Below are 15,274 nucleotides of genomic sequence, written 5' to 3'. Positions count from 1 at the left end.
GTGTATATTCACAAAGGTTTTATGACTAAGATTTAAGGTGCTTTTTTTTCCTCTGATTTACATCAATTTTTTTACATAAATTTGTACACATTATATCTCGTAAACGAAGCATTTGCGGACCTACGTTTAAGAATATGACGTTTTTCATTGATTTTTGGATATAGAATCTGCCCTAGAATTCTCTAAACATCATCATGAAACACCTTGTATAATACTGCCACTTTTATTTAAATTAATTGATTAAAATATTCTTTAAAAATCTCCAATTTTAAATATTTACCCAATTTGCATATTCGAGTAAAAAAAGATAAAAACAGTATTTACATACAGGATGTACCATTGAAAACTTTGCACCCGACTTATTTTGAATTACGATCAAAATATTACAAATTACTGCGACACATCGAATTTAGTTTCGTAGGAAATACATTTTAGTGTTAATTGCAATTTAGTCAAAACAAGCCCCTTTGCGGGGGTACGTTCAATTTTAGAATCTCATAAGATACCATAGGTCAAGTAATACCTCATTTAAAAGGGTTCTTAATTTTAATTATCAGCATGCATTTTTTTTTTCAATTTTAGAGCACCTGTTGCTGAATAAAAAAATTAACTTATGTTTTAAAAAAAAGACAATTTTGTATTAATCATTTAATTAATTGTTCAAAATGTCCACCTCCTACTTTCATACAATCATAAAAACGTTGTTCAATATTTTGACGAACACCGTTAGAAATTTCGGGAGTAATTATTCGTCATTTTTCAATAATACGCCGCCTGAAACCTTTTAGAGACTGCGACTGAGCATAAATAGTATACATTTTTTACTTTAAATGTTGACATAAAAAAAAATCGATGGGTTTCAAATCAGGTGATCTGGGTGGCCATGCAATAAATTCGCGGCGACGTATCCATTGATGTGGAAAATTTTTGTTAAAAAATTGACGAACTGGAACTGTAAAATGTGGAGGTTCCCCATCTTGTTGAAACCACACATGCCCTTTAAGATATTGTTATCATTTTCTATAGTTTCGACAATCATTGAAAATTTTTTTACAAAAACTCAAGGTAAAAAAAATAAAAAATGATTGGCTGAGGATGCAAGTTTGATAAACTAAAAGTGAAAAGGTTCACACAAAATCACCTCAAACATCACTGCAATTTGCTTAGTCTGTATCTACTTTCAAATTTGTGGATTGCGTTGGTTTATTACTTAACAAGTGATCCAAAATTGGGAAAAAATTACATGCTGTTAATTAGAATAAAAAATTCTTTCAAATGAGGTATCACTCGACCCATAATGCCATTTGAGATTCCAAAGTTAAATGCGCCCCCGTAAAGGAGGTTGTCTTGGTGAATCTGCATTTAACGCTCAAATGTATGATTTTAATCGTAATTCAAAATAAGCCGGGTGGATTTGGTACACCCTGTATATCCACGTTAATAACCGAATCTTTCAATCCACTATGTTGTTGCATCACCCAACAAATCCTGCCAAGCAACACCAATCTGCGATTTTTCTCTACAACAACAAGCGACTTAAGTGAGGTTTTTATAAAAATCGTATTAATTAATTGTTAAGTTATTGATTGATAACGGAATTGATTAATTTATTTTAAGTTCACTGAATGTTTTGTAAACAATTTAATTAATGTTTTGATGATTTTCGTTTAATGGGTGCATTAGTTTCAACACAAAAATGGTTATATTGAGGTAGGTGATAGTGCGGTCCTGATGGACTCCAAAGATTGTGGGTATTTATTTTTTATGATACTAAAAACATGAGGTCAAACAGATGTCATTTCGCTACTTTTAAGCAAAGCAGCGAATGGAAATTTATGATAGAAGTAGAGCGTTATCCAAGTTCAATATGCTAGGGGTACAATTCAGTTCAGAAAATTTGTATCTCCCAAATGAAGGATTTCAAATGGTTCCCTTCGGAGCCTTCCTTAGAGGAGATATGCCCTTAAAATACTAAAAATATGAGACACATTCGCGGTTTTATTTTGAAGTTATGGGTAAGAGAACTAGTGCAGCACTAGAAGATTCAACAGAAGACTCCCTTTTGGAACCCTCCTTGAACTAACATTGGATCTACAGTTTCCTTAAAAAAATAAAATTATTAGATACAAAATAAAGTAACTAATTTGGAAATTATTTCACCAAGCAAAATTGAAATTTCTACAATAAATACTCAACTTGGACTCCAGTAACAATTTGGCAATGACCCAATCGTTCCTCGAACTCTTATGCAATTATTCGGTGTTGTTTCTGTTATTATTTTTAATTTTGTTTCAGTTCTAAGACATAAATCATCTAAATTTTGTGATCTATTTTTATAAACGGAACCCATAAAAAAATCAAGAGGCATAAGATCCGGATATCCCGGCGGCCATTTTATTGCGCCTCTTCTACCGATCCATTTCCTAGGAAAAATCTCATCGAGATACTCTCTCACAGCCATAGTATAATGTGGTAATGCACCATTTTGCTTGAATCAAAAATTATTGGCTATTTCTGCTCCATGTTCTCCAAGAAAAATTGTGGTCATTGATGGAACAATTTCGTTTTGCAATAAGTGTAAGTATGACGGGTTGCTTAAGTTCCCTTCAATGAAAAAAATGACCGATTATACTTATCAATACATTGAGTTTTTACGAATGCTGTGTGTGCAGAGTCTGCATCCAATGACGATTGTCTGTAGACCAGTAGCGACAATTATGTCGATGAATAAATACATTTAAGCCAAACATTGTTTTATCCAAAAATGAAATTCTAGAAAAGAACTTATCATTCTGAATGCCTTTTTCTTGTATCAATTCACAAAATTCCATCTTGCGATCAAAATCTTTAGGTTAGAACTCTTGGATAAGGGAAATTTTCTGTGGATGAAATTTTTCTCGTTTTAAAAATTCCATATTCATTTTGCAGATACATCAAATTCATCGGCAAGTTTCCTGGTAGACTGTCTAGGATTTTTATTTACATATTAAAGAATGTCTAGTGCTTTATCGCCGTCAGTTGCTGTTCAAGATCTTCTACATTTGGAGCAGCTTTCACGCTTCAAATTTGTTGTGTACATTTTTTATTAATCCGACAAACTCCATTTCTATCAATAGATCAATTTGGATATTTCTCATTGAACAAGAGGCACACCTCTTCATAAGTTTTTTTTGTCATCTTTATGCATCAAAAAGATTAAAACTTCAATGGGTTGCTTTTCAGATAAATTTTTTTATTATATAAAAAAAGAAAAAATAATAGTAATATTTTTTTTATATTCTGACTGTGGCAGATGCCTAAAAACTTAATTCAACTACTAATAAATTCTATGAAAAAAAAAAATTTTGAATCCAAAAAATTGTTTACATTGAAGACAATTTGAAATTTTTGCGTCTTATTGTAATTTTTTCTCTCTTTTCTAAAGTGAAATAAGAAAGAATTGTCAATCTAGGAAGTAATAATTAATACTTTAAATTTTTCTAGGATATTGACTTTACTCCTTTTTTTAAGGAAACTGTAGAACGAGTTTCAGTTCTGAGTATACCGTTGTATCTCGTATTGAATAACTTTTCATTTAAAAATAAAAAGTTCGTAGCAGTTGTTGGATGGGGTAAAAAATTTAACCATCGAAAATAATGCATTAAACGCGTTTTTTTTTTAATATCGGGTTTATGAAAGTTATATACGTATATACTTTTTACAAGCGCTGTATAACATTTGCTTTATTCTTTAGTTACTGATGGTCACTAGTAGTTTCGGTGACAAACTTGTCACTGTCTTCAGTATCGAAGAAAAGTGAGCAGAAAAACGAAAATTAACAGTTAGCTAAAGTGTATTGCAGGTAAATATCTAAAATGTGTGATAAACTCCAGCAAAAATTGTCACGAAAATCTAAATTTGGAACACAGTCATCTCAAACAATTGACTGTCACCATATGCTTATAACGTAAATTTATAGCCAGCTATGATTCAACATTTTTTTTATCGAATTATTATTTTTTCACTTTTTTTACATCAATTTTTGGTGCATGATACTCAGAGGTGCATTCCTCTCTCAAGACGAAATAAAGCAAGATCTCCATCCCTGCTCCTTCAAATTAAATCGTGGTCAACTTAAAAGAGGCAAGTTGACCTTATTTAATTTAGCGTTCAGGGAATAATGCACATCCGAGCACCATACGTTATTTGTGGCATTTGACATTGAAAGGAAAAATTAATGATAAAAGTAAAAATAATAATAATTCAATAAAAGCAAATTGGATCATAGCTTGTGATAAATTTACATTATAATCATAGGGCACTGTCAATTGTTTGGGATGACTGTGTTCGAAATTTCGACTTTTGCGTCAGCTTTTTCTAGACTGTTTCACTCATTTTAGATACTTACCTTTCATGCATTTGAGTTAACTGTTAATTTTCGTTTTTACATTCAATTTTTCTTGGTGATACAGACGGTGACAGATATATTACCGAAACGTTAAAAAACGGGTTTTCGTCTAATCCCTTAATGAACAGCAAATATTATTCGCAGCTAGATTTAACTAAGAATAGTGTACAATTTAAATTTCAGTTTGTCGAAAAGCGATTCCATATTTTATCATTCACATTCAGTTTGGTATTATTCTGGCAGTGGAAAAATCGCATAATTCGAAAAAGCCGACCTATCCTAACATATCGGAAATCATAGTATTTCGCTGTGTGCATTCTGTGAATCGATTAGTGCATCGCCTTCTTATTTTATGCATTAATGCATTGATTTTGTGCACATAGATGCTAGAGCAAGCAACTCCAATTTTGTCATTTTGATTTTGGCAACAAAGATTCAGAAAAATCTGGTATGGGTCGATGAGATATTAGCAGTGGAGACTTTTTTACGTAAACACATTAAATTGATACAGGATAAGTAGACCCCCTTGCAATTAGATAAAGAAGAATATTTTTCTTATGCAACAAAAAACATGCTTTGCATACTGAGCTACTGGGGAACTATATGGATTAAAATACATATAAAAGGCTGTTTTTACAACTCCAAATCACACTCGAGCTTGATCAGCCTTTGAGAACAATCATCTACTTGCGATGAAGTCCATTGTATTCTTGGCCCTTTTGGCTCTGACCAACGCTAACCCATTGGGCCTAAACACCGTTGGTAAGTACACTTTTTCTAACTATTTTACATTTATATCGTTATTTAACTACAAATAAAATTACCAATAATTCTATTTTACAGGAACCCTTAATGGATTGAAAAAAGTATCGCAATTCATCACTCTAGGCCAACGTAACGGAATCTGGCAATCTCCGGCCCAACAAGCCTCCCAACAAATCGGCCAAGAGATACAACAAGCTCAAATTGCCGTCCAGCAACAAGGTTCTCAGTATGGGGTAGGCCAGGAAGACATTGAATCTGTTGTTGCTCAACAAGTCGCCCAAGGAGTGATGGAACAGGCGCTTCTGGCTAGGCAAGGACAAACCATCGAGGGAATCCAACAGCTTCAGCAACAGCTGCTTGGAAAAAGCAGTTGCATGCCAACCATCTTGGGACAAGGCGTTCAACAAGTAATATATTTAACTCATGTTATTTTATAAAATATTAAAAAAAACCTCAGGAACCCACCTTGGAAGCAATTCAAAGCCTTAAGGACCAATTGCAATATCAACAACGTGTGGCTCCTAAGGTCGTCGCAAACTCTCAGTTGGCCAAAACTCTTGAGGCTGTAATTGAAGCTCAGTTGACCAGTGAGAGTGTGGGGATTCAACAAGGACTTAACTCGAGAGATATCCAGACTCAAGTCCAACAGCTGATCGACATCACCAACATCAGAGAGATTCAAGTGTATGTATAAACTAAATTTATTGAACGAGTAACGTCAGTATTCAACGAAATTATAGAGAGATTACCAGGCAACAAGTTAATATTGACCAACTCAGAGTACAGCAGCAATTGATAAACCAACAACTCATCCAAATCCAGAACCAAAGAGCAGTCATGTCTCAAGTGCCACAACTGCAGAACGTCCTCGAAGGTCTTGAACAACAGGAACAGCAATTGATCAATCAAATCTTTGCTCGTCAACTCGTGATACAGCAGCTGCAACAAGCTTTGTGGGAACAACAGCAACAATTGCAACAAGACACTGTTCAGCAAGTTCAACAAGGGAATGTTCGTGTAAATAACCAATGGACCGTTGGAAATTGGCCCAACTATGGTACTCAGTATGGAATTGGCAAACCACGGGTTGGACCATGGGTTCAATATGGGAAGGTCAGATTCGTGACTGGAGGTTCTTTGGTGCAGCTTCCTTGGAGCTGGCGCCAAGGCGATCTGTCTGTTTAATACACAGCCTTTAAGATTTATTCAATATTATCTGTTGATGAAGAAACCTGCTGTAAATATTTTTTAGTTGAAATAAACGTAAAGCAAGACTGAGAAAACTTAGTTTCAATATATTTGAGTTCGCCATAAAGTCAAAAATCAAAATAATTATTGATTTTAAAACAATAAATTCGAAAAGACATTCATTATATGGATGTCCGAGCAGAGACACGTATTCTACGTCTAAAAACAGTGATACATATCACATTTGTAATTGAAAAAGGCTTTAATAACAAAATACGGAGTGTCAAAAGGTAAAACATGACTTAGAGAAGCTTAGTTCAATAAAGCATGAGTTTGCCATAAAATCAAAACACAACGATTGATAATAAATCGGTAGATTCGAAAAGACACTCATAATACAGGAATTTTTTTGGACAGGATACATATTCTACGTCCAAAAACAGTGATAGTTTGCTTTATAAACTATACTTGAAAAATGCTTCGATGCCAAAATACAGGGTGTCAAAATTTCAGATTGTTTTTAATTTCCCGGCTGCAATAGCTTCTGAGATATCAAATCAAAATTTTGAACATGCATTTCTGTTTAAAATTTACACGAATGCAGTTTAGAAGTTGTGATCAATATCTACAAGAAGGTACTTCCGGCGGACAAGAGCCTTTTTAGTTTTTTGCAAAAGAATTAGACAAATCACCCCATTTTTATAATGTTTTGTTGGAACAATAGGAAGTATTGTCACAGTTCAACAACAAATCTTACAAGGAAATGTTATTCCTGTTAGCACTCAATGAACCTCTGCTCAATATGGAATAAATAGACCATGGAGTGGAACATTGGTTCAATATCGAAATGTGAAATCTCAGACTAGAAGGTCCTGCCCCCTTGTGCAACTTCCTTTGCAATGAAGTCAAGTTGGTTGATCCGTTTAATACAAACTGTTGAAGGTTTGTTCATTGTGGTAATTAAAAAACGTGCTGTAGATATTTTTACTTTAAATTAAGGTAAAGTAAGACTGAGAGAAGTTCACTGGATAAAGAGTTCGCCCTAAAGTCAAGAAATGACGATTGATATTAAATTAATAAATTCGAAAGAGCACTCATTATATGGGAGTCTTTTTGAACGGAACACGTATTCAGTGTCCAAAAACAGTAATTATTTGCTTTATAAACTATATTTGAAAAACGTTTCGAAACCGAAATACAGGGTGCCAAAATTTCAAATTGTTTTTAATTTCACAGCTGCTTCAGTTTTTAAGATATCGACGTGAAATGTTGAAGGTGCATTTCAGTTTAGAATCTACACGATTGCAATTCACAAATTATACTCCACATCTACTCTTTTTCGGTGGTCAGGACTCTTTTTACCCCTTCAAATTTATTTGTTGGACGCCACTGACCGTCTAACTTGAGGATAACCATTAAAATAACTTAAAATATTCTTTAATTTTTGCTTTTATTAATCTTTAAAAATGCATTCTACCATATGAAAGCTTAGTCGTTTAAAGATTTGTCCTAATAAGCCCAGGAGTGTTGCCATGAGGGATAGCTGTCCTGCACCATAAACTTCTCCTTGATATGTTCAGCAACAGTATCTTGCAAAACTTGCTCCTCCTTATGAATCAGAGCTCGTTGCAGCTGCAACATGACTACATGGTGGGCCAGCTGTTCTTTCATGAGACTGTATTCTTTAGCTTGAAGCTGGTGGTGGACCTGCTCTAAATGGGAAACCTGTTCATGAACCCCGTTAGTGTGAGCCAGCAATTGTTCAGCCTCAATCTGGTGTTTTTGTTGAGTAACGAATTCTTGTTGTACTTGCAGTTGTTGGGCCCAATGATGATGATGGCTAATTTGACTACCAAACAATATTAATTAGTATTATTTGTTAATCGAGTTAATGAAAATAACTTACTTTACAATATCCTCTTTGTTACTCTCGTCAATGAGTTTCTGCACTTTCAAGTGGAATACATCAGAGTGGAGACCTTCAACGAGAGGGACAAAGACTCCATGGTTAACTCCTTGCTGGTGGGCTAGACCAGCGGTCATTTGGGCCTCAATTCCAGTTTTAATGGTGTCGTGCAAGCGGTCGGCAATGTTCTCCTGAGAATCTACCAAGTGTTCTCCAATGTTTAATTTACCCTGTGGGTGTTCCAAATCCTTTTGTACATAATGCATGGCTCCATATGCTGTATCGGTGTAGACGCCAGTTTCAGGCCAGAAAAATGGCTCCTTTTCAATCAAGTTCCGATATGGAGTGCGTTCTAAGTTCAAACAAATTACCTCCTCACTTTACAACGCAAATAAAGGTGAATCCTTACCAATCCAACTTTGAGGATGCCGCTGCATTTTCCATTCCAAATTCTTGATGGCGCTATTCGTGTGCTCAATCTGGTCATAAATAGAGTGATCGGTTACTTGGCGAGCAATCTGGGGAATGGTATCACCATGGCGTTCCCATAATCCCCAAGAACCGGTAAGCTGATGGTCACCTTGGTTTCCCCACATCCTGAGAGGCGAAGCTCTGGCAAGAGCCAAGAAAGCCAAAAATACTATGAGCTTCATGTTTATGATCAGCTGAGTTTGCAAATTTGGAATGATTTGGGGAAGAAGTTTATGGCTTTTATATACAAAACTTATCAGGTTTTTTCCTATTTTTGGATGTTTTGTCCCCTTGTAAGATTGTTTCTTAGGTAGCAACAATTATCCTATATTGCAAGAAAGGATAATTATTATCGCAAGTTAGTGCTAATTATTATTGCTGCAATAATAATATAATTACTGAATTACGTAAACACATTTTTAATACGTAAACAGGGTCAGTATTGTTTTTTAGAGGATCACGTTTGCTATCTTTGAGGACATGAAATAATAAAAAAAGCTCAGGGGACGCATGCTTGCGCCTCGTAATGTGATGCGAGTCAAAGTTAGTTAAGAGTTTAAATCAAAAATCTTACACTTTTTGTAACATATTTTGGGTTATAAAAATATGGATGGATGAGAATCATTCAAAAAGTAGTTTACAAGAAAAGCAGTAAAAAAATACCAAATTCATAATTTTTTTTTGTAATTTGCAGACGAGAATATTATTTGTGTTTCAGAGCTTCCATGTAATTTAGAGCAAAAAAAAAAAATAATTTATTTGCCGTTAAATTTGTAGTCATAAGAAATTGTTATAGGCGCGAAATCCGACTTAGGTGTATTGATCAATTTTTTTTATTGGCTCTGTCTCTAAAAAATTTTGATCCAATCAAAGAGATTTGCATACGAGTTTCAAATAACATTTTTTTAAACTTGATGTTATTTTGATATTATACGAGTATTATATAATATTTCTATTTTGCCTAGGTTGCCATGGCAACCTAGGCGTGCAAAATTGCATATGCAAATCGCGTTGCCTATGGCAACGTGAAAAACGGCATCAATGTAAAAGGAAAAACTCGTCATATTTTAACCGTTATGGAAAAATGTTTTTTTCTGTCATTTTGGAGACACCTGTGACATTTTTTTGGAGCGTCATGGGGATTAAAGTAGGGGCCGGAAGAAATTCATTATTTATGTTATTTGGTATTTAATCGGGTATAATTTGGAGCTTAAGTCCCGCTTGTATTCTCTTAATTATACAGGGCGTTCCTTAATGCCGTGTTACTATTTCACGGTGTGATCCCTTAGATCATTTTACGAAGAAAAGTTCATATGAACATATGTTCGCAACGGTTCAAATTTTTCTTTTCTGAAAGACTTTTTTCACATAGAATTGACCAGCCTAATTAGAACAAAATATTCCCGCAAAAAAATGTCCTTGGCGTATCACTTTTTCGTAAATAATATCGAAAGACAGAGACGTGTATCCAGGGGCGCTACTGGTTGAGCAGTAGAATTATTTTTCTTATTAAAATACCGGGTTTTATGTCCTATCAACAAGCACCAAAAGTAATATCTAAGGCACTTTCTGAGAAATTTCAAAATAACGATTTGAAAACAAAAATTTCAACACCCTGTAGCTAAAAATTTGGGCCGTTGCGGACTTATGTTCATATGGACTTTTCTTCATAAAATGACCAGAATAATCACACCCTGAAATATTAGCGCGACATTAATTCACACCTCGTATTTCTTTGCCCTATGGAAATTCTCTTTCCACGCAATTTGAACTGAAATCGGAAATTCTTCATTTCCACATTTTTAGTTTTTTTTTAGAACTGGATGTAGCATTCAAGAATAATTCCTTGAAATTTTCTCAACTTGTGAAAAAATCAGTTTCGTATTTAGCGTTCTCCCTTTAGCAGTTTTGAAGGTATAGCGAAACAGACAGATCACAAATTCTATTCTAGGAGAATACAGGAATTATTAAAGACTGCAGTATAAAAATTCCCGTTAATTAAGTTTTCAATTAAATCCATCTCGATCGCGGCACCTTTCAAACGCAGACAAAAAAGTTTATTTGCCGCCCTATTTCTTAACAATAATTCCCCTTTTTCGCTCCGTGATGGAGGGATTCGAGTGGCAAAACTACTCCAGCTTCCTTCTAAAACTCCCGTCAAAATTTCATTTAGCCTGGAGTCAAGAAATTGGTTGCATACCGAAGCATTCGCACCCTCATCTCGGAGAGGCTACTGGGTCGACCTCAATATAATGCCTTCGACAGTCTATTAAGTGATAAACTGAATATTTCTGCAGCCCCATCTTGCTTTAATTCATTTTTGAGCCCACATATAGCACAGGGTCGGGCTGAAGTGCAGCTCCGAACTGAAAGAATAAAAAAAATAAGTAAAACGTTGGGAACTAGTTAATTTTTAGATTTTTTTGGTTTTCACGTCTCGAAAATTTTGAACATACAAATTTGGTATTCCAAAATTTCACATTCACAAATTTCATATGGATATGTGAGGAACTGTAGGCATGCGCTTGTGCATTTAGTGTCTGATGATACGCTTAGAGGCGAAACTCAGGAAACACCCAATAAGCGTGCAGTGCTGAGAAATTTAAGATTTGAAGGTCAAAATATTTCACAATCTCCAACTATACAGAATTTTTTTCCTACTAGATTTAATGGAAATATGAACCAGAATGAACTTGAACCAACCTGTAATTTAACTATCGTAAAAAGCGCGAGGAAACGTATTCCTCAGCCATTCAACTCACCTAATAATGATATCTTTTAAAGCCAGTAATAATTACCAGTAATAAGTGCTGGTAATGAATGAATAATATCGATTTAATCAGGGTGTAGTATTAAGAACTTGGAAGATTTCCAGTAATTAAGAAGAGGAATGAATAAATGAAGAATGATAAAGAAGAAATAATGTTGGTTTTAATGGGAGGCTAGTTTAATGGCGGAGGGGAGGGAGGTCTTGTAGTCTGGTTCTCCATGGGCTTCTATGAATTTCGTCTATGAAGAAAAACAGAAGGATGTGAGGAAAGAGTTAAGCTAAAATGAAAAATTTTGAATTCTCCTCTGGATGCATATAAGATAATCTTATTATGCCTCTAAGATTTTCAAATTTCAGCACATATTTCCCAGACTATTTCCCGGCCAAAGCAATGCATTAGTACATAGGGATCCATCCAATCCAGATAATCGTTTCCGGAAAGGCCTAATATGAAATTGTTCGCTATTAACACTGTATGCTATGCAAAGTTGTTTTTTTTTTCATTTAAATTTCTATCTAATAGCCCAACGTTTTAAAACTGTTCCGAGGCAACAATAGCGTCTCATGAGTATCAAATGAAATATACTAGCACAAGTAACTAAAGTGGATGAGTAATTTGTTGCTAATAATTATAGTATGTATACATATACAGGGTGGTTCAGAATAAGTCTGCCAACTGCTTGCTGTAGCTTCCTGCGAGCAAGGTAAAAAATAAAGTTCATTCGAACATGGGTCCATTTTCGCTTTCTGTCTGAAATATAGGGTGATAAAGATAATTTTTTTAGTTTTTTCCTTATACGTCCGTTCCGACATTAAATATTTTCATGAAAATTGGGGAGTTTAAACTAGGTATAGAAAAACATCTTTTAAGGGGAAAAAATGTTTTTAACTTTACCAGTGGCGTCCCCATTGATGTAACCCTGGACATTGTAAACGAGAAATAAGATAGCCCACTGGTTAAAAAAATAAAAATAATTTTCTGAATTCTTCATATTTCTGTAAAAAAAGTTGAATGTTTTTCATAATGTTAACTATTTTCGTGGAGAAAAGTAAAGCACAACAATCTGCAAATGAGCAATCGTATATTTCAATCGTTTAACATAACAAAAAGTAGACCAGGACTTTTGCAAGTAGGGCGCGATAATGTGTAAAAAGTGCCGGGCATTCATTTTTGCAGGTGGGGGGTATTTTCAACACCCTATTTAATTGCTCTTTTACAATTAATATAACGCATCTAGTTTAGTCTTGTAGTTTTAATATTAGTTCAGGTTAGTTCAGGTTAGCAAATAATGTTTTTTTTTTCATGAAAACGATTAACGTTATGAAAAATATTCAAGAAATCTTTTATTTCACGGAAATATAAAGCATTCAGAAAATTACTTTTATTTTTTTAATCAGTGACGTAACATATGTTTGGTTTGTAATGTTCAGGATTACATCAATGGGGATGCCTCTGGTGAAATTTGAAACGTTGTTTTCTCCTTAAATGATGTGTCTCTATATCTATATTATGCTCCCCGATTTTCATGAAAGTGTTTAATGCCGGAACGGACTTCTTAGGAAAAAACTAAAAAAATTATTATTCTTTATCATCCTGTATTTCAGACCGAAAGCGACAATCAATATTTGTATGATTTTTTCTACAATAAGCTGTTAGTAGACTTATTCTGACACTCTGTATTAAGAGTGTAGATTACTTAGCTTTGACAAAAATGTTTACAAACTAAATTCTCACCATACACAAAATTTTCAAAAATTGTCAAAAATGTTAAAAATCAACCAAAATTTTCAAAACCGACACAACTCTCAACTGTAATATTAACAAATTCCTAAAATTGGCAAAATTTGAGAAAAATTACAAAATTTTCGTATCTTGAAATTTTTTTAAAAATAGAGAGCATTTCCAGAAATTCACGAACTTAAAAAATGTGCACAAAATTTAAATTAATTTAATGTAATTTAAAAAAAATCGCAGAATTTTCGCAAGTTTACAAAACATTGATATTGCTTGTAATTTACTTTTTCTTAGGTTGATGGGATTCTGAGCCGAATTCAGAAACTACACTTAAGCGTGAGTCTGAATCGAATGTAGATTTGACATTTCCTTCTCATTTAAAATACACGGGATTACTGAAAAAATCAATTGAATGCCCTTTGAGTACGTGTTCACACACAAATAATTAAGAAAACTGTTATATGTATATACAGTGTGAATCATAATAGAACTGATACAGAGCAGATTCGTGTAGGGGACCTCAAAATATGACGATTTGTTGAATTTTTTTTATGGTTAGAGAAAATATTGACCTCCGAAATTGGCTTATAAATTTCTAAAAAAACGATATATTTCAGTAATGATTCATAACAACGCAACAAAATTTGAAATATGTTTTATTCTTATCAATATCTTTAATTGGTAAAAATGTGAAATCAGGAAATGTTCAATAAGGGTTCGTTTAAAGGTAAGGTAAGATTTTAAAGTGTTAGAATTTTTTTACCTGTAAAGTAACTGACAAACGGGCAATGCCATTTAATACCAAATTTAATTCTAAAATTTTCATTTCCCTTGAAAATTTGTCGAAAACTTCTCATTTTTGATAAAATCGCAGTTTTGTGTAAAATAATCAAACCAAATTTAAAAGGATTTAAAGAGATTCAAAAATGGCATAGTTTTTGACTGGCAAATTATTGGTAATGACGCGATTTGTTTAACGGTCAAAAACGATGCGGTTCAGGTTCCGGTCAAAAACCGCATCGATTGACTGAGAAACTGACCGATCAGAATCGAAGAAACCGACAATGCGATCTTTGACCGGAACCTGAACCGCATCTGGTGAATCCCTTAAATTTTGAATTTGGTTTGGTTCTATTCCACAAAACTGGGATTTTGTTAAAAATGATAAGGCTTTCGACAAATTTTGAAGGAGAATAAAAGTTTTGCAATTAAATTTGCTATTGTGGCACTGTCGATTTGTTAGTTACTTTACAGATAAAAAAATTCCAACTTTTTTAAATTTAACTTTACTCCTAATCCAGCTCTTATTGAGCATCTATCGATTTCACATTTCTACCAATCAAAGATGTCGATAAGAATAAACATGTTCCAAATTTGGTTGCGTTGTGATGACACGTTACGGAAATATATCATTTTTTAGAACTTTACAAGCTAACTTTGGAAATCGATATCTCCGCAACTATTAACCACAGAATAAAAAATTCAACAAATCTTCATTTTTTGAGGTCTCCTACACGCACCTATTCTGTGTCGGTTCAGTTGCGGCTCGCCTTGTATACTATATTAAATATATAAAATATATAAAAAAACTTATAAAATTTTCAGAGGTCCAAATGTTCAGCGAGAAAAAATCCTTATAGCTTTTTTTTCAATTTTTTTCCCAAGACACAGATAAATTCGTAGGAGAATTCATTCGAAATGATCGAAATGTAGTCCCCATTTTCTCGACATTTTTTTCTTCAATAATGATTCTTAATTTTGCTTGCACAGGCATCTACTAGGAGATCTATTTCTTGAGTGTTCTTCTATTAATGAGAAAGAATAACTTTATGCATTTCGCATTTTGTACCCCTTTTTCATTTTTGTTTGTTTCTGTTTCATATTCAATTATTTTAGTTATTTTCTCCAGTCCCGTTGATTATTTTCTTATATGTTTTATATTTTGATTTAACTCTGTCGTCTCGCTCCGCATGCAAAATGACTCATCTACATCCCTAAATTTTGTAAAAAATAATAATGAAATAAGTAATTTTTATGAGTCTTGAAAAATGC

At 33.7% G+C, this 15,274-nt stretch overlaps 2 protein-coding genes across 2 annotated transcripts; one reads left to right on the top strand and one right to left on the bottom strand.

The window, feature by feature from the left end:
- The first annotated feature begins 5,026 nt into the window (after nucleotides 1-5,026).
- On the top strand, nucleotides 5,027-6,435 carry LOC136418668 (putative uncharacterized protein DDB_G0271606). The gene is made up of 4 exons (XM_066404791.1): nucleotides 5,027-5,149; nucleotides 5,231-5,559; nucleotides 5,610-5,836; nucleotides 5,893-6,435. The coding sequence occupies exons 1-4, from the start codon at nucleotides 5,080-5,082 to the stop codon at nucleotides 6,335-6,337; spliced, it is 1,071 nt and encodes a 356-aa protein (XP_066260888.1). The 5' UTR covers nucleotides 5,027-5,079; the 3' UTR covers nucleotides 6,338-6,435.
- A 1,382-nt stretch (nucleotides 6,436-7,817) lies between these two features.
- Nucleotides 7,818-8,938, bottom strand: LOC136418612 (uncharacterized). The gene is made up of 3 exons (XM_066404716.1): nucleotides 8,656-8,938; nucleotides 8,247-8,598; nucleotides 7,818-8,189 (listed from the first exon to the last, which is right to left on the bottom strand). Exons 1-3 carry the CDS (start codon nucleotides 8,897-8,899, stop codon nucleotides 7,850-7,852), a joined length of 936 nt encoding a protein of 311 aa, XP_066260813.1. The 5' UTR covers nucleotides 8,900-8,938; the 3' UTR covers nucleotides 7,818-7,849.
- Between the last annotated feature and the right edge of the window lie 6,336 nt (nucleotides 8,939-15,274).

Source organism: Euwallacea similis, chromosome 36 (assembly GCF_039881205.1).
Source record: "Euwallacea similis isolate ESF13 chromosome 36, ESF131.1, whole genome shotgun sequence".
NCBI lineage: Eukaryota > Metazoa > Arthropoda > Insecta > Coleoptera > Curculionidae > Euwallacea > Euwallacea similis.
This window is presented reverse-complemented; position numbering and strand designations above follow the sequence as displayed.